At 45.2% G+C, this 17,336-nt stretch overlaps 1 protein-coding gene across 3 annotated transcripts; it reads left to right on the top strand.

Annotated features, from left to right (window-relative positions):
• The first annotated feature begins 916 nt into the window (after positions 1 to 916).
• frmpd2 (FERM and PDZ domain containing 2) lies at positions 917 to 17,117 on the top strand. Of its 3 annotated transcripts, none has more exons than XM_062475512.1 (30): positions 917 to 1,185; positions 3,149 to 3,270; positions 3,413 to 3,576; positions 3,798 to 3,863; positions 4,025 to 4,204; positions 5,298 to 5,373; positions 5,658 to 5,739; positions 6,104 to 6,254; positions 6,353 to 6,424; positions 6,610 to 6,784; positions 6,893 to 7,028; positions 7,174 to 7,312; positions 7,436 to 7,588; positions 8,198 to 8,383; positions 8,827 to 8,986; positions 9,309 to 9,507; positions 9,665 to 9,753; positions 10,086 to 10,163; positions 10,279 to 10,386; positions 10,647 to 10,763; positions 10,963 to 11,141; positions 11,408 to 11,512; positions 13,179 to 13,272; positions 13,484 to 13,569; positions 13,710 to 13,902; positions 14,249 to 14,460; positions 14,674 to 14,740; positions 14,837 to 14,979; positions 15,160 to 15,238; positions 16,919 to 17,117. In XM_062475512.1, exons 2-28 carry the CDS (start codon positions 3,150 to 3,152, stop codon positions 14,872 to 14,874), a joined length of 3,426 nt encoding a protein of 1,141 aa, XP_062331496.1. In that variant the 5' UTR covers positions 917 to 1,185; position 3,149; the 3' UTR covers positions 14,875 to 14,979; positions 15,160 to 15,238; positions 16,919 to 17,117. The 3 variants fall into 3 exon arrangements, with proteins under 3 accessions (XP_062331496.1, XP_062331495.1, XP_062331497.1); XM_062475511.1 differs by having other exon boundaries at positions 918 to 1,185; positions 9,291 to 9,507; XM_062475513.1 differs by lacking the exons at positions 917 to 1,185; positions 3,149 to 3,270; positions 3,413 to 3,576; positions 3,798 to 3,863; positions 4,025 to 4,204 and adding an exon at positions 4,755 to 4,943 and having other exon boundaries at positions 9,291 to 9,507.
• Positions 17,118 to 17,336: the final 219 nt, after the last annotated feature.

The raw sequence follows: 17,336 nt of genomic DNA, 5'->3' as shown, positions 1-17,336 counted from the left end.
TAGCCCGCCCCGTGGTTTGCCCATCAGATTCAATTTGCAATCAGATTTTCAAAATGTCTATGGCTTCCGTGTTTTTAGTGATTCCAATGGCCGTTATAAAGGAACTGCTCTATTATTTCCAAACGAAGCTATTTTGATCAAGCTAAAATAATGTAGACTGATCCACGAAAAGTCCCTTCACTCGCATAGAACAAATCGAGCTTACCTAATCGTTGTGCTCTGTGACACAAGCAGTTTCTGCCATTTCATACCGATGTCGTCGAAACCGTACGATGTTGCGCGGTATTCAAGACCGCAACGTAGCCTTGGTTAATGCATTGCGCTCAGGAGGATTTTGCAACACGCATAGGCTATGCCTTGGCTACCCAACTATTTGGCCTACTAGAATTGAGTGTTACAAAATTGACATAGGCCTAGCCTAAAGACGTTTTTGTATTATAATTGAATTGGCATACCAAATTGATTTGAGATAGACTAGGCTATGATAACTCAAATGTTTTAGCCTATTATAGACCCAGCACAACAAAATTATGAAATCTAAATGGCTACATACAGTTTTAAATCAGTTACTTATAGGACAGACGTTCATTTATTTGTATGCATGTGTGCTAAAGTGCCTTTTAAAGTGGATTCTGAATTAAGCTATTGGTCTGCCCAGAACCATCGCTAAAATGTCAAGGCAACATTTTATACGTCAACAGTTTGGGTTAAAATAAATTGGTTACCGGAGTTAATTTATAAAACCTAGGAAATTAGTAATTAAACGAGTATTTTCAGTATCCTGTGCATCACATTGCAGATAGACAGCAATATATAGGGTAGTAGAGCTTTAATGGAACAATACGTGTGTCACCATGATTTAAATGACAGATTAGCTAAATGCCGCCCCACGGATTGGTTGCGTCTTGACTGTCGCTGTCAAATTGCTCCGGTAATCCAATTGAGTTCTTATAGCTGTAGCCTAAAAATAGGACAAATTGACACAAAACACTGTAACCACACGTCATCAGGTGTGAGCACGGAAAAAATAATGCCATAGAGTGGATTTTTTGTATCCCTATAGAGGAAAAAGTAGGTAGGTTTGGGAAAGTTGCGAGCGGCGAGTAGGGGTGGGATAGAGGGAGATGCTGCGGATATTCTGAATAAACTAAGAAGAGGATTTCTTCAGATATCGAATGAAATAAGGTAACACTTAATATTCATTATACATTGTTGCGCAAAACAGCTACAACAAAATAGGCCTAGCCTACGTGCTTAGATAACCTTAAAATGTAGCTATAGCCTAACTCTTTAAAGTTCTTCTAATATAGTCTATATCTTTTCACCTGCATGGTGCAGGGGTAAACGAACAGTCGGCACTTGAGTCAGACAGTTTAGTTTAATCACACAGATTGAAAGTAAAGATTCTGAAGTAGGTGTCTTCTAGGTGGAACAACCACTTATTTGTATCTCCGTTGATGCAAGCAGATGTGGTGACTGACAGATATGGCCATGCACCTTATATTAGGCCTATTGTGATGGACAAATAGGCCTATTGAATTGTGGATATGAGTATTTCAACTGTGGAGTTTAATTTTTCAAATCTCCTTAAAAAAATAATTGTGTCGTCTTTCACAAAAACGCTCAATATTCAACCTTGACTGACACTGATTGCAATTAAGTCTTTTTGGGCTGGGAATCAATGATCTGTTCCACACTGGTTGAAATGAGGGGCCTTGCAAAAATGACTTGATCAAATTATTTTTTGAACTACAGTAGTTGCCACCAATTTAGAACGGTTACAGCATTTCTCATGAAATATAAAGCATTAATATAGTTTCTAATTATTTTGGGGGAATAGGGCTCATTACTGAGCCATTGCTGTTGTTGGCAGAACATGCTCTATCCTATGCATATCAATTAGGACTTTCGAGACAATTTATTTTTCTACTAAATCCTAGTTAAAAGAGGTAAGAGATGCAAAATCTGAATGATTATGATTATAAATGAGTGGTTGTACTTAAAGATGTATAATTACTACAACTGCAATCAAAAATAAATAAGTGTGTCTAATTGCTTTAATTATAGAATATGGATTGGAGAATGGAGTTATTGTAACATTTGGAATTGATAGAAAGTGAAAGGGTCTTGACCACCACCCTGGTTCTGTATCCCCAACAGGTGGTTTGGATATGGTAGCTTTGTATCAATTAGCTCTCCTTCCTCTAAAGCCTGTGTCGATTTCTAGCGTGTAGCCTGTCATTATGCTACTGTAGATCCATCCACTCCTCCAATGGAAGTTACTAGTATCATTGTCACAATCCAATTGTCACTAACGGTATATCCATTTTGTTAACTCTTCTTTGTAATGCTTTTGAAATATCCAAATTAGTGTGAACATTTCTACGCAATTTTCAAAAAATAGTCGACTGTTTCAGCTCATAACATATAGTGTAGGTATTGTATTATCTCACAAGTAAATATATTTGACATTTTTGCTAGAGGAAACACAGCCTTCCTTGGTAACAGGGAGCAGGGCTTCTTTGTCCCACATGTGACTAACATCTTTTCAGCCTATAGTCAACATGCCTTTTTCTCGTTGAAGAAAAGCAATTGGTCGTGTTTATACGATTACAGTAGACAAGCTAACTCATACAAGTTCAATTGCAAACCCAAGTCATTTTTCCAAAATATGTTATTATATATAACATATATATTGTCTGACATCCTGGTGCTAAAAAGTCCCTCCTTGTCATCTTGGAGATGACAGGAGAAGAATGAAAGGTAAAGAGAGCAACCGCTCATTAGAGCAAATCCGCGGTGCTCTCTAAAAGCCAATTATACGGCCAACTGAAAGGCTGGTGTCAATGTTTGGAAGCCTGGAGTGTGTGTGTGTGTGTGTGTGTGTGTGTGTGTGTGTGTGTGAGTGAGTGAGTGAGTGAGTGAGTGAGTGAGTGAGTGAGTGAGAGAGAGAGAGAGAGAGAGAGAGAGAGAGAGAGAGAGAGAGAGAGAGAGAGAGAGAAAGAAAGAGAAAGTATCACATGGTTCAAAGGGAGCCCTTTGGGTTTCTCTGTAGTTGGCCACACAAGCAATCTATATGTGCATGTGATATTGTAGTCTTAAACACAATAGCTTTTCTCTTTCCTATGTGTGTGTGTGTGCTCCCTAGGATGGGTACATTTGTGACCCTGGCGGAGGTGCTGGAGGCCCGGGGGTCACCTCTGGAGGAGGACGAGGTCTGGTGTCTACTGCTTGGCACTGTAGAGGCCTTACTGGACATCTCCTGCAAAGGTAGCTGCAGGATGCTGAAGACCAAACTACATTTATTTATGAACAGACAGATCAGTAAGAGCAGAGTTATTCTGCAAGTATTCAGGCTTTCATTTGACCTGTACAGTATATCATGGTTTATGGTTGTTCTGTACTTGCCCAGGTCCAGGTAACATGTGTAGTGTCTTAAGCCCGGGTTCAGTGCTGTTGTCTGCCAACGGCGGCTTTGCATTTAAGAGCAATGCCCGCTCGGAGGACCTGGTGTCCTTCACAGCGCCCGAGGTCCAACAAGGACAGGCTGCCTCCAGCAAGACTGCAACGGAGAAGGTCAGACACACACAGTTACATTGAGACTCTGGAATAAGTGGTCTTGTTTCATATAATTATAAGACATATGTTAATGGGACAGTTCGCTCAAAGTTGTTGAAGATAATAATGCCTGTCAGTAAATCGGGGTTATCTAGTCCAAATGCAGCACATATTCTCTATAAACATTGTTTTACCTTGACGTTGAATGTACAATAGTTTGGTTTGGTTTCTTCCTCCAGATGGTTGTTTACTCACTGGGTATGACTCTTTTCTGGTCTGTGGACTACCATGTACCTCAAAACCAGGTGATTTAGTATACAGGCTTTTATACAGGACTTCTTAGCGCTGCTTTGTTTCAAAGGCCAAATTACACATCCCCCCTGCTTCACTATGTTTCTGTATTGCCCTCACACTCTCGTTCTCTCTCTCCACTACCCCTCCACCCCTCCTCTCCTTTCTCATCTAGCCTGTCCAGCTAAGTGAGCACTTGAACAGCCTGTTGTTGAGTATGTGTGAGGACGTGGACCACAGGCGGGCCGACCTACTGACCGTGCTGGAGACCTCTGAGCTGCATCACAAGGCCTCACTGCTGCCCCCTCCTGAGAGACTCATCAAACAGCTGGTGGAGGATGTCTACAGAGACTCTGTGAGTTTGGTTTTCTTCAGATTTTCTTGGTTTAGTTCAGCTTGCTGCAGTTTGGCTTGACTTGGTTTGGCTTGACTTGGTTTGGCTTGACTTGGTTTGGCTTGACTTGGTTTTTCTTGAGTGGGATTCGACTGGTTTTGATTTGTTGATTTTTGCCTTGGGTCAGCATGCTTTGGTTTGGTAGCTGTCAACAAAGATTGTTTTTGGACTTCTCACACAGCTGCTCATAATCTGGTGGTCTGTTGTGTAAAGGGACAACATTGTCTGGAGACTCCTTCCTATTCCATAGTTTGGTCAACATTTTATGGTGTTTAAATCAGCAACTCTAGTCGAGGATAAGATGTTGCAGGTTGTCATACCTTTACAAACAGCACCTGAACGTGATGAGTCATCATCTTCAGCTGTGTTTGTCCTGATAGACTAGATTAGACTAATTCCTTTCGTCCCCTGTTGAGATTCCAAAGGACTGGTCGATCACACTGCCATTGTCACCGTGCCCTGCATATGCGGCCGCAGACTCTTACAAGGATAAAGGTCCCCGGCATCCAACACTTTATTACGTGTTAAGCTTATTCACACTCAACTGCACCCTGTACATATGAAGCATTACCAAAACCCAAACAGCAGCTGTTGCATAGCAGCCAAGTGTTGATGCGTTGAAGGACTGGAGTATGATCTCGGAATGCGATGTTCTTCAACATTGGAGATGGGCCCTATGACTGTAGGAAGTTGGTGGAGGGTGCGGACTAGCAGCAACACAATTGGCAGCAATCCCTAGTGGCTCAGGGTTAGGAAGTTTATCCTACCTTCTTATGACAGAGCATGCTGGCTAAGCACATTTGCTCAGCATGTGCAAAGATTTGTTGTTCTGGGAAATATTTAATACAAAGGACACTTTAAACTCATGCTTAAATGTGCTGTGAAAAAACTCACACGCTAAATCCAAGAGTCGAACACAGGGAGTCAGATTCAAGAGCTGTGAGGAATCTACAGCTTCATTTATAAATGTGACAGAGATGTACAACCAGTACCAAGGGAGGAGTTCAGTGTGACAACCCATTACAAAGATGTATTCTCTTGTGTGTTTTGCTAGGTCGATCATGTATCCATGACTGAAAATGGAGCTGAACTGACAGACCGAAGTCAGATGGTCAGAGAGAGGCTGCATGGTAAGTTACATTTACATTTACATTTAGTCATCCAGAGCGACGAGAAGTTACTCTACACGTCTAACCTCCCTCCCCTCCAACTCCAATTTAAAAACAAATTGCATAAACTACAATTTCAAATTATAATTTCCTTTTAAATTCACGAGGGACAGTAATTAAACTGACTGACAGAGCACCTACATAAGAAATGAAGTGATTGAGAGTGAAGACCTATCCTTTTCCTTGTTTCTTTCAAAGCTTGGCCTTATACTAATGGATGTTCTGCTTGTGTGCCTACTTTACAGGGAGTTTCTCCCAAAACTGGTCTGCGAGGCACAAGTTCTCAGGCACCTTCTCAGGATCCCCGTTCCAGACAGACCCATTGAGGTACCACCCAGAAGCACACAGAAGCACCTTATTCTGTAAACAGTCTAACTCTATAAGACCTCTCCTGGATATGGGACTGTGTAAATAGAAAGAAATTCTTTGTTGTCCATGCTTGACAACCAAGTGTTTACATCGAATTTGAGTTGAATTTGAATGAATGGAACACTGTTCCAACATACATGTGTGTCAACTATTTGAACGTCCTTGCCGTGTATAAGGCTGTCTTTTGGTTGGTTGCTTTTCTTCCTGAAACCAATCATTCATTCCTTCGTTTCTGGTACATTAAGGTCGATGAAGCATCACACCAGGAGATGTATTTACCTGAGAGGTTTGTTGACGAAAGATGATGGTACTTTTTCCCCAGAACTCCGCAGAACATGCGCCACAGAGATAGCTACTGCAGCGTACAGTCACGAAGCCCCTACAGCCCATACCTGGACAGTCATCGTCACAGCATCACCCGTCCAATCACCTCCTTTGAATCGTCAAACAGTCTCAGTGAGAGAAGACTCCAGGTATGCTAGCAAATCAAATTTCTGTATATTGTGCAGTATTGTGTATCTTGGTTTAGTGCCTATAAGAAATGTTTTGAGCAGTTTTGCATCTTTCACAGGATATGGGGCCTGAGTTCATCCGGATGTTAGAAGAGCCACTGTTAGTCTTGGAACTACCCATGTCAATAGTGGTAAATGTCACTGGATCTTAAAATGAACTTTCCATATTTTCATTAACTGCGAAAAAAAAAGGATCTACTTCTCAAGTCAAGAAATCCTATCAACGTTTGATAAAACGTTTGGTATTTACCGTCTGGTAAATCCTTGAGATGAAATTTTTCTTTAAAATGACAACCTTGTTGTTTTCTGCTTGCAGTCAAAGAAGGGGAAAACAGCATCCAGCCAGAGGGGGCTGAGTGTGATCATGCCAAACGGCCAGAGCATTGTAGTCAAGTGTGACGTCAAGTCCACAGGCGGGGATGTGTTCGACATGATTGTGGCCCATTCAAACCTGGTGGAGCACTTTTACTTTGGCCTTGCTTACATTGATGGTAATACCCTAACCTTGGTGATGGATGGAAATTAAGAAAAAAAATACGAGATTAGCAGATTTTACCATTTTTTTGCATGTCTTCATGTTTCTCTCTCCTCTGTCACAGATAATGAGTTCTTCTTCCTGGACAATGACACCAGGATATCCAAGGTCGCCCCCGACAGTTGGAAGAAAGTGCCTACATCCACATTTGTTCTTTTCTTCAGAGTGAAATTCTTCGTCAAAGACATTTCTCTCCTTTCGTAAGTGCAAGTCACTATTTAATTTGTCATCCATCCATCCAACCAACCATTCTTTTGTCTATCTATCCGACCATCCATCTATGCATCCATGCACTGCTCCATCCATTGTTTTATCCATCCATTCTGTCATTCCTTAATCTCTCAGACACAAGCTGACCTGTCACCAGTACTACCTGCAGCTGAGGAAGGATTTACTGGAGGACAGATTGGCGTGCCATGAGGAGACCGGCCTGTACCTGGGGGGACTGGCGCTGCAAGCTGAATATGGGGAATGCAGGCCTGAGGTTCCTACACACACACACACACACACACACACACAGACTGCATAACATGGGTATCATTCTTACAAATGAACCTTATGTAACTGAAGAGTACCATGCTCTGACCACCTAGTCCATCCTATGCAGGTGTATGGGAGGAACTACTACAGACCCGACCAGTACGTAGCTAAGAGCATCATGGAGAAGAGGGCCTTGCCTTTCCTCAGGGATGAGTTGATACGTCTGCACAACAACAATGGCCAGATGCTCCCAGATGAATCAGAGCTGGAGTTCCTCAGGGTAATAGGAAATGTGTCAAATCAAGCTGCATCATATCTGTTTGATGTGCATGACGTGTCTATATCCTTTTTTAACCTAAGGTTGGAACATAACTCTAATTAGATTTCCCTTAACATAATAGCATGTATTTATGAAGCACCCTTGAATGTTGTAGCACAGTATTTCTGTACCAGCTCACAGAGTCACACATGGGTTTCCCAGTCAGTTAGAGCATCTAAGTCCTTGATACAGGGGCTAACACTGCATGGTAGCTGAACAACCATGACACATATGGGTCACACTGTAAGCTTGAATGTACAGAGTGCCTGTCAGAAGCCAGTGTCCAACCAGGGTAAACTCCAACCTCCCAGCTCAGCCAGCAGGTCAGCCAGGGTAAATCTTCCCAGAGCCATGGGTCACTTTGTGTAGGTGTCACCCATGTTGTCAAGGCTAGTTTGTGGGCGGGATAAGTAACGGCTCTACTTCCTGAGGCCGCTCCTCTTCACACCAAAAGCAAAGCTGATTTCCATCTGAAGTTGTACTGTCTGCTTGGGGTGGGTCCTGGTTCTGTTAGTGTCTTCATTAGGCTCCTGTCCCGTCATCATTCCTTCATCCTCCTCTTGCACTCAGGTGGCCCAGCAGCTTCCAGAGTATGGAGTTCTTTTCTACAATGTGGCCCGAGAGAAGAAGCCAGTGGTCGGGGAGCTGGTTATTGGGGTGTGTGCCAAAGGAGTCATGGTCTACGAGGTCAAAGAGGGCCTCCGTTCCACCAGTCAGACTTTCTACTGGAGGGAGACTTCCAGCATCTCCTCCTCTGTGAGTTTAGCAGGGTTTATTAGGGCTATGGATTCACAATGAATTTTGAGTGATTATTTCAGTGTGTAGACATAGGGCCTTTATTCCCATCAAGTTTATTTAAATTTTGTCATTTAGCAGATGCTCTTATCCAGAGCGACTTACAGTAAGTACAGGAACATTCCCCCGAGGCAAGTAGGATGAAAGTGCCGGGAATCGAACCGGCAACCTTCTGATTACTAGCCCGATTCCCTAACCGCTCAGCCACCTGACACCCTATTTACTAAAAATGGTTCTCTCTCTCTCTCTCTCTCTCTCTCTCTCTCTCTCTCTCTCTCTCTCTCTCTCTCTCTCTCTCTCTCTCTCTCTCTCTCTCTCTCTCTCTCTCTCTCTCTCTCTCTCTCTCTCTCTCTCTCTCTCTCTCTCTCTCTCTCTCTCTCTCTCTCTCTCTATGTGCCCCACAGAGGCGCAAGTTTGTTATTGAGAGTCGGGGAAGTAAGAAGAAACATATGTTTGTGACAGAACGCTCGAAGATTGCCAAGTACCTATGTAACCTCTGCTCCGCCCAGCACAAGTTCAACAATGAGATGCACTCCAGACAGCTGAGCCACAGTCTGGCCTCAGGTCAGACACTGGTCCTCTTCCACTCACTGATGTGGTCCCTAACTCTTTCCGTCAGGAGAAAAGCAATCTCACTCCCTGGTGGAGGATATCATTTTCTGATTAATAAACAAACATTTCATACAAATGCATCCTCATACTGATCACTGCCTCACCGTTTGTTACTGCATATCATGATGAGCAGCTCTAAAAGAGTCACATGTGGGGTTGCACTCATCATTCTCATCATAACTGTTTGAATGAGTGAAATACATGGTGAATCAGAGCGCACGCAAACAGTAATGTCTTTTGAACATTTTAACTCAAGGGTCCACTTTCCCTGCAGAGGAGAGCATAGTCCAGTATGCTGCGGTGTGCCGCGCCCAGAACAGCCAGAGAAGGAGCGTCTCCATCTCTGAGGCACCGCTGAACGACAGCCCACGACAGCCCACGCCCAAGAACAACTCCATGACCAAGCTGTGTGACCACATCGCCTCCAGGATCGAGGCCCGCTTAAAAAAGGAGAAGGAGCTTTATGAACAGAGGTAGAAGGGAGACACACACACCATGCACCATGTTATCCATCTTTTATGATGAACCTTTTTATGGTTTTCCTGAAGTTCTTTCCATTCTTTTACTCTCCATATATAACATGAATCACATCTTACCTCCAACTCTTGTGTCCCCTTGTATCTTGGCCAGTGGTGGGTGTCAGTTGGAAGGCCAGAACTCCACCGCCTGTTCCCCAAGGAGTAGCTCTGTGGCCCTCTCCTCCTCCTCTGCCTTAAGAGGTATGGGTAGATTATCTGAGCTTACTGCCACTAACCTCCTAGCACTGGGCAATCAGGGACAGGATAGTGCATGCTGGAAAGCTTCCAGGAGCAGCGAAGGCAACCTTGCTCCCAGCCTAGTGTGATCATCCTGGTGCTCAGCTTGAGGTAGCGCGGTGGTTGTCACTGTCGCTGGGTTGCCAGTTGATCTCGAGTTGATTTACTGTCTCTGCTCGCTCCCCTTCGCGATGAAAGTGTGTTCTCTTGTGAAACGCTGGGAGGAATTTGCAATGTGTGTAGTGTAGTCGGATGTATGGCAGCTTGTAGTGATGTGGTTATGTTGTGCCTGACAGATAACCCAACCAAAAGTGCCATAGCAGAAAGAGAAGTCATATCTGTGTCCTTAAAGAAAGACCCGAAGCTTGGCCTTGGTGAGTGTCCCACACTTTCTGTATCAAGCCCTGTCTGTTTTCATTTCTATCATTGGAAGTGAAAAATATACATTTTTAAGCTTGTTGTGATGGCCATGTTTGTTTGTGTGCATAGGAATAGTGATAGTGGGGGAGGAGACTGTGGGGAGGTATGACCTGGGCATCTTTGTAGCCTCCATTGTGCCTGGCGGACCTGCCGATAAAGAAGGACGTATTAGACCAGGTAGGACCAGACAACCGCAGTAGGCCACAGCTTGCAGTTACTAGATTGAAGATCAGTATAGCACAAGTAGTATGAAACTAAAAGCTTATAGGAGAAGAATTGTAGATACTTGTTCTGTCCCAGATACAAGTGGGCTGGGCCATAGGTTAATGTCATCATTAGGGGCCTTGCTGTCTATCATAACATACGAAAGGAAATGTCATGTGAACAGCGGTCAAGCATCCCTTATGGTCGCTTATCCCTCACCTATCGCCCCACAGGTGGTCGACTCATCTCCTTGAACCAGACTAGTCTGGAGGGCATGACCTTCAGCGAAGCTGCAAAGATCATGCAGAACAGCCCCCAGGAGGTACAGCTCATAGCATCGCAGCCTAAAGGTACGTTACTATAGTTGGTCTGCGTGTTTACATTTGATTGCATACCTGCCTGTTTGACTATGTATGCCTTTCCATAGAACACAAGCACTTTTGGCAAAAAATGCTTAATCTCTATACACTGCACTTCTTGTTTCCACATTTTTGTATTCAGTATTGAAAAACGACATATTGAACCATACTCATACCTTGTGCCTCCCAGTTGCCTTAACACCAAATAGTGTGAGGTCTCCTCAAATGAAAAACTACAAATCCCAGACCACCCTAACAGCTGACGGACGGTCTGGGGAGGACGACCTGGATGAGATTGTGTCAATCATGATGACCCCCAAGACTGGCAGTAGGCTCCATGTCCCCGACGTACGCATACTCAACGCCCAGGTATGCCTCAACCACTGACGAGGAAAGAGCTGGAGAGGGAGAGAGAGGGTCAGAGAGCAAGAGAGATAAAGAGAAAGTGAAAGTGGAGCGACGGGAAAGGGCAAGATCGGGAGAGTAAAAGCCAGAGCGAAGGCGTCGATTAGGATGATGTTTGACATCGACTGACTGCATGTGACAGCATGGTATACATGTGTATGTACATGTAGACTTTGACTGTCCTCTCTTCTAACTTGTTGTCAAACCCTGTTTCCCCCGCCCCATTGCAGGACATGTGCTCCAGGTCGTCTCTGTCTCTGAACTGCGTGAGACCAGAGGAGATCATCACTGTGGAGTTGAAGAAGAAGACTGGGAGTCTGGGGATCAGCATTGCTGTGAGTCTGACTGCCCCACCCTCCCAGGGCAGACATACAGTCTGACTGCCCCACCCTCCCAGGGCAGACATACAGTCTGACTGCCCCACCCTCCCAGGGCAGACATACAGTCTGACTGCCCCACCCTCCCAGGGCAGACATACAGTCTGACTGCCCCACCCTCCCAGGGCAGACATACAGTCTGACTGCCCCACCCTCCCAGGGCAGACATACAGTCTGACTGCCCCACCCTCCCAGGGCAGACATACAGTCTGACTGCCCCACCCTCCCAGGGCAGACATACAGTCTGATGAACCAATAGGTCGGTTTGATTCAGCTCTCAGGGTGCCCCAGCTTAGAGGCTGGAAAGCAGTCCACCCTCATGCTGGACAGAAAGGGTGGCTAGCTAATGATATTACAGACACACAAACAGCTAAAGGGGCGACCAGGCAGAGTGGTTAGTGTGGTGGAGGTTACCAGGGAGAGGATGAGTCAGTGAAAGGTTTATGTGCCTGATTCGTTTACTCCCTTCTACACACATACTCACACACACAAATAGCAAGTCAGCATGCAGCTTTTCATTTGAGAGAGTAATCCATCAGACCCTTGGGGTTAAGCTTCTTGGACTGGCTGGAGATAGGGCTGGGAGTGGGAGTGGGGCTGGGGCTGGGGACGGGCTGGGGCAGGGAGTGGGGCTGGGGCTTGGGCTGGGACAGGCTGGAGCTAGTGCTGGGAGTGGGAGTGGGGCTGGGGCTGGGGACGGGCTGGGGCAGGGAGTGGGGCTGGGGCTTGGGCTGGGACAGGCTGGAGCTAGTGCTGGGAGTGGGAGTGGGGCTGGGGCTGGGGTTTGGGTTGGAGCTTAAACTAGATACAAATGGATTCTGGTCTGTAGACCCCAAGCTATAGATGGGGGTAGGGGGAGAGCAGAGTATGTCCCCATTAGGTTCTAGAACTAGCTCTGGCGTTTCAAGCTGCTTCTTCAATACGTTTACCTGCGTGCTCTGGAGGTCAGGTTCTGGGCTCCAGTCTCCTAGCAGCGTGCAGCTGAGCCTGGATCATCTGTGGGCTGCTAAGACTTTATTGCTGCGTCCAGTAAAGTAGAGGCCAGTAGAGTCCAGGTGTCTAAGGAGGCAGCTGCAGGATCATTAAGATGTTAATGCTGATTAGGGAGCGGGGGACTGACAGGATGTGAACAGGGATCAAGGCAGAGAGGGCGAGAACACACCTGCTGTGTTTGTTTGAAACTCCTCGCTCTCTCGCTCGATCTCTCTCTCTTTCTCTCTCTTTCTCTCTCCCCCTGCCTCTGTGTTAGTTGCTCATCAGATCGATAACCAGATAAACATACACTATCGTTCCTTTTAATCTCGATCTCAATCCTTCCCACAGTGCACAGGGGGGGGGGGTGGGGGGGGGCAATAGAAAGGCAAAGCCTTTGTGCATGCTTAAGCTATACGGTCACATGATGAAGTTCCAGGTAATGCGTAGTAGCCTCTCTCCTCAGAACTGTTAAGGAGCAGCATGGATGTTCTGTAGCTTGACAGCTTTTAAACATGTGAAATGTTCTTGGTTGAGGTTGGAACTGAAATGGTCAAATCAATCATTTCAAAGAATTCTGCAAAATGTGTTTTCAAGTTATCACTGAGGGTTTGTACCAGACTCTAACGTGTCGTTGTTGTTGTGGGTTCAGGGTGGTGTCAACACAGGCCTTCGCAATGGTGGAATCTATATCAAAAGCCTTGTTCCCGGGGGTGCTGCAGAGAGAGACGGACGCATTCAGACAGGTACAGTTCAGTGGACTTTGTCCTGTTACCGTGCAACGCTGTTGTACCTCCTAAGAGAGCAGAGTTTTTTTTCCATTATGGGGACTGTCACAGAATATTTCGCTGTCTAAACATTGGAAATGATTTGCGTGTGTGTCTGTGTGTGCGTCTGCTTGTATCTGTGTGTGTGTGTTTGTACGTATCTGTGTGTGTGTGTGTCTGTGTGTGACAGGAGACCGAGTGCTTGTGGTGGATGGGATCAACTTCAAGGGTTTCACACATGAGCAGGCCGTGGAGTGTCTGGCTAAAACTGGAGAGGTAAAAGATATCACGTTTCAGGAACAGAAAGCTGTGCTTTGATAAATGCATTTATTTGAATATGTAAATATATAACAGAACTCTACACATATTGTTCCAAACCCCCTCTCCTGTCCTTTCCTCTACTATCCTCCAATCAGGTGGTGACCCTGGTGGTGGAGCGGGAGGTCATGACCTTGCCCCGTGTAAGCCTGAGCCCAGACACCGACAGCATCTCCTGCCACAGTGCCAGTCCAGAGGTCAGCCAGATGAGGAACAACAGCTGCCCTGCCATCATCACCACGCCCTACACCCTCTCCAACAGGCTCAAGGACTATTACTTTGTCTCTGATGGTAAGATGTGGAGACACTCAGTCACAATTAGTGTCATAAAGTGAAATCGATGGAAGACCTTTTTTATATATATATATTTTTTTTTTTTTTATAAAAAAATACACATCAAAGTGATTTTATTTTTGGGGAATATGCGACATGGATATTGATTAAACCACTATATTTAAATATCTGTAAAACAAGTGTGGAAATAAAGGTGAACTTTTACAGACAAAACCCTCTCTCTCTTCTTCCCTGACCTCACCATCATCCCCTCCCTCCATCTCTATCCTTCTCCTCCCTTCCTCCCCTCCTCCAACCATTCCCCTTTCTCCAACCCCTTGACCTTTGCTCCCTGCCCCTGTAGACAACACCCTGGAGGTGACCTTGAGGAAGAGCCTGAACAGCCTGGGCTTCAGCTTCCTGCTCTGTGAGCTGGACCCCTCTGGAGGCTTAGGCAGCCTGGTGAGGATCAAGCAGCTTTTCCCGGGACAGCCAGCCCAGCAGAGCGGCAGCATAAAAGAGGGTGATGTCATACTGGCGGTCAATGGTGAACCACTCAAGGGATTGTCCTATCAGGTGACTGGAGAGAAGAACACCAGTGTCCATGTCTGTGACGTCATGAGTTGAGGAATGTTAGTTGGCTTTTTCAGGATTGGGATTAAGGTTCATGTTAATTACATGTGATCTTAAATTCAGAAGTGTCAAATCACAAATGAAAGGTGAGAGCTTGGGTTTGAGTCTGTGGAAAAAATCTGGTCAAGTAGTGACAGTTCTCTCTCTGGCCTGTAGAGGGTGCTCCAGCTGCTGAGAGGGTCCCCTCCGGAAGTCCGACTGGCGCTCTGTCGACCTTCTCCAGGTACTGTAATCACACACACACACACACACACACACCCACACACACATACACACACACACAGAAATGCAACTCTCTCTTTTTCTGTTTTTTTTCAAGGAATTCTGCCACATATTGACACATTGACTGGCACCTGAGTGATGTCACAGGAAAGTTCACCAGCATCAAATTACATTCAGGAGACTACTTCCTGATTATCAGAAAATCCTGGGTTCTGGGTGTGGTTCCAGATCTCTAGAATGGTCAGTACTACAATTTTAAAAATCTGTATTAATTCTTATTTTTTGCTCATAACCTAGACACTAAACAAGACAAAACTTTCTGTATACAGGAGTTAACAAGGTAGATACTGCATGATTTGGAACAATTTATTGAAAGACAAAAATGAGTGAATATGTGAATGGATGAGCGTTTTTTTTCAGAATCAGTGGATTCATGCATCAGAGATGGTGGGCCTCCCAGCAAGATGAAGAAAGACTGCAGTGGAATCTGCACGTACAGGTACAACAAGTAAAAATGACTCGTAACAATCCACAATACTGAGCCAAGCTGTAATTTACACTGTGAGAAGTAGGTTTAGTAAGAGTCGATGGCATGTGCTCTATTGACTTTAGATTAACTTGTTTTCATTTAATGCCACAAAGACTAATGATTTATAGTCACGTTGGTCTTGGGTGTTTGTGTCCTGAAAATGCTGCAGGGCAGCTGGGTTAGGACAGAGCAGGCCTCCACAGCTGGGGACAGGGCTGGTTAGGACAGAGCAGACCTCCACCGCTGGGGACAGGGCTGGTTAGGACAGAGCAGGCCTCCACAGCTGGGGACAGGGCTGGTTAGGACAGAGCAGGCCTCCACAGCTGGGGACAGGGCTGGTTAGGACAGAGCAGACCTCCACAGCTGGGGACAGGGCTGGTTAGGACAGAGCAGACCTCCACAGCTGGGGACAGGGCTGGTTAGGACAGAGCAGACCTCCACAGTGTGGACAACACAGGACGGCTGTTCCTCCTGAGAAATTTTAGCACAGGATAAAGAGAGAGAAGGTAAGGGAGACATTTTTATACTTTTCTTTTCCTACTTTTCTTACATTTCAACATGGAGTTGCAGCTGAAGGTCTCTCTGTCTTCAGTTGCGTGTTTTATATAATTCTACTGTAGGTTTGTATGCATTCCCCTCTGGCTGTTCGTGAGCAATGACCAGCTCAGGAGAGCACTAAAATACCAGGGCAGTGTACAGTAGAGCCAGCTCAGGTCTGACCTGGACTCACTCTGCCGAACTGCTTAGACCTGGATGCTACGTTCAAACCTAACTAATCTCACAGGGACATGTGACAGAATCTCTCTCTCTCTCTCTCTCTCTCTCTCCTTCTCTCTCTCTCTCTCTCTCTCTCTCTCTCTCTCTCTCTCTCTCTCTCTCTCTCTCTCTCTCTCTCTCTCTCTCTCTCTCTCTCTCTCACAGTGCCCCACAGAGGCGCAAGTTATTGTTATTGAGAGTCGGGGAAGTAAGAAGAAACATATGTTTGTGACAGAACGCTCGAAGATTGCCAAGTACCTATGTAACCTCTGCTCTGCCCAGCACAAGTTCAGCAATGAGATGCACTCCAGACAGCTGAGCCACAGTCTGGCCAGACACTGGTCCTCTTACACTCACTGATGTGGTCCCTAACTCTTTCCGTCAGGAGAAAAGCAATCTCACTCCCTGGTGGAGGATATCATTTTCTGATTAATAAACAGACATTTTATACAAATGCATCCTCATACTGATCACTGCCTCACCGTTTGTTACTGCATATCATGATGAGGCAGCTCTAAAAGAGTCACATGTGGGGTTTCACTCATCATTCTCATCATAACTGTTTGAGTGAAATACATGAATAAGAGCACACGTACAGTAATATATATTACTGTACGTTATATATATATACGTTATATATATGACAGAATCTGTCTACGTTATATATATATATATAATATTCGGGCTAGTAATCAGAAGGTTGCTAGTTCGATTCCCGGCTGTGCCAAAATGACATTGTGTCCTTGGGCAAGGCACTTCACCCTACTTGCCTCAGGGGAATGTCCCTGTACTTACTGTAAGTCACTCTGGATAAGAGCGTCTGCTAAATGCAAAATGTAAAATGTAATGTAATATCTTTTGACATTTTAACCCAAGGGTCCTCTTTTCCTGCAGAGGAGAGCATAGTCCAGTATGCTGCGGTGTGCCGCGCCCAGAACAGCCAGAGAAGGAGCGTCTCCATTTCGGAGGCACCGCTGAACGACAGCCCACGACAGCCCACGCCCAAGAACAACTCCATGACCAAGCTGTGTGACCACATCGCCTCCAGGATCGAGGCCCGCTTAAAAAAGGAGAAGGAGCTTTATGAACAGAGGTAGAAGGGAGACACACACACCATGCACCATGTTATCCATCTTTTATGATGAACCTTTTTATGGTTTTCCTGAAGTTCTTTCCATTCTTTTACTCTCCATATATAACATGAATCACATCTTACCTTACATTTACATTTATGCATTTAGCAGACGCTTTTATCCAAAGCGACTTCCAAGAGAGACAAAAGAGCATAGGTCACTGATCATAACAATGAGAT

The sequence above is a fragment of the Osmerus eperlanus genome, chromosome 12, assembly GCF_963692335.1.
Source record: "Osmerus eperlanus chromosome 12, fOsmEpe2.1, whole genome shotgun sequence".
Lineage (NCBI taxonomy): Eukaryota > Metazoa > Chordata > Actinopteri > Osmeriformes > Osmeridae > Osmerus > Osmerus eperlanus.
This window is presented reverse-complemented; position numbering and strand designations above follow the sequence as displayed.

What these genes read in the sequence shown, in the direction of transcription:
- frmpd2 (XM_062475511.1), top strand. Translation starts at nt 3,150, where the DNA reads ATGGGTACATTTGTGACCCTGGCGGAGGTGCTGGAGGCCCGGGGGTCA. An exon ending in ACCATGTACCTCAAAACCAG is followed by an intron (nt 3,864 to 4,024) that starts GTGATTTAGTAT and finishes TTTCTCATCTAG; the next exon opens with CCTGTCCAGCTAAGTGAGCA. An exon ending in GAGCCACAGTCTGGCCTCAG is followed by an intron (nt 8,987 to 9,290) that starts GTCAGACACTGG and finishes TTTTAACTCAAG; the next exon opens with GGTCCACTTTCCCTGCAGAG.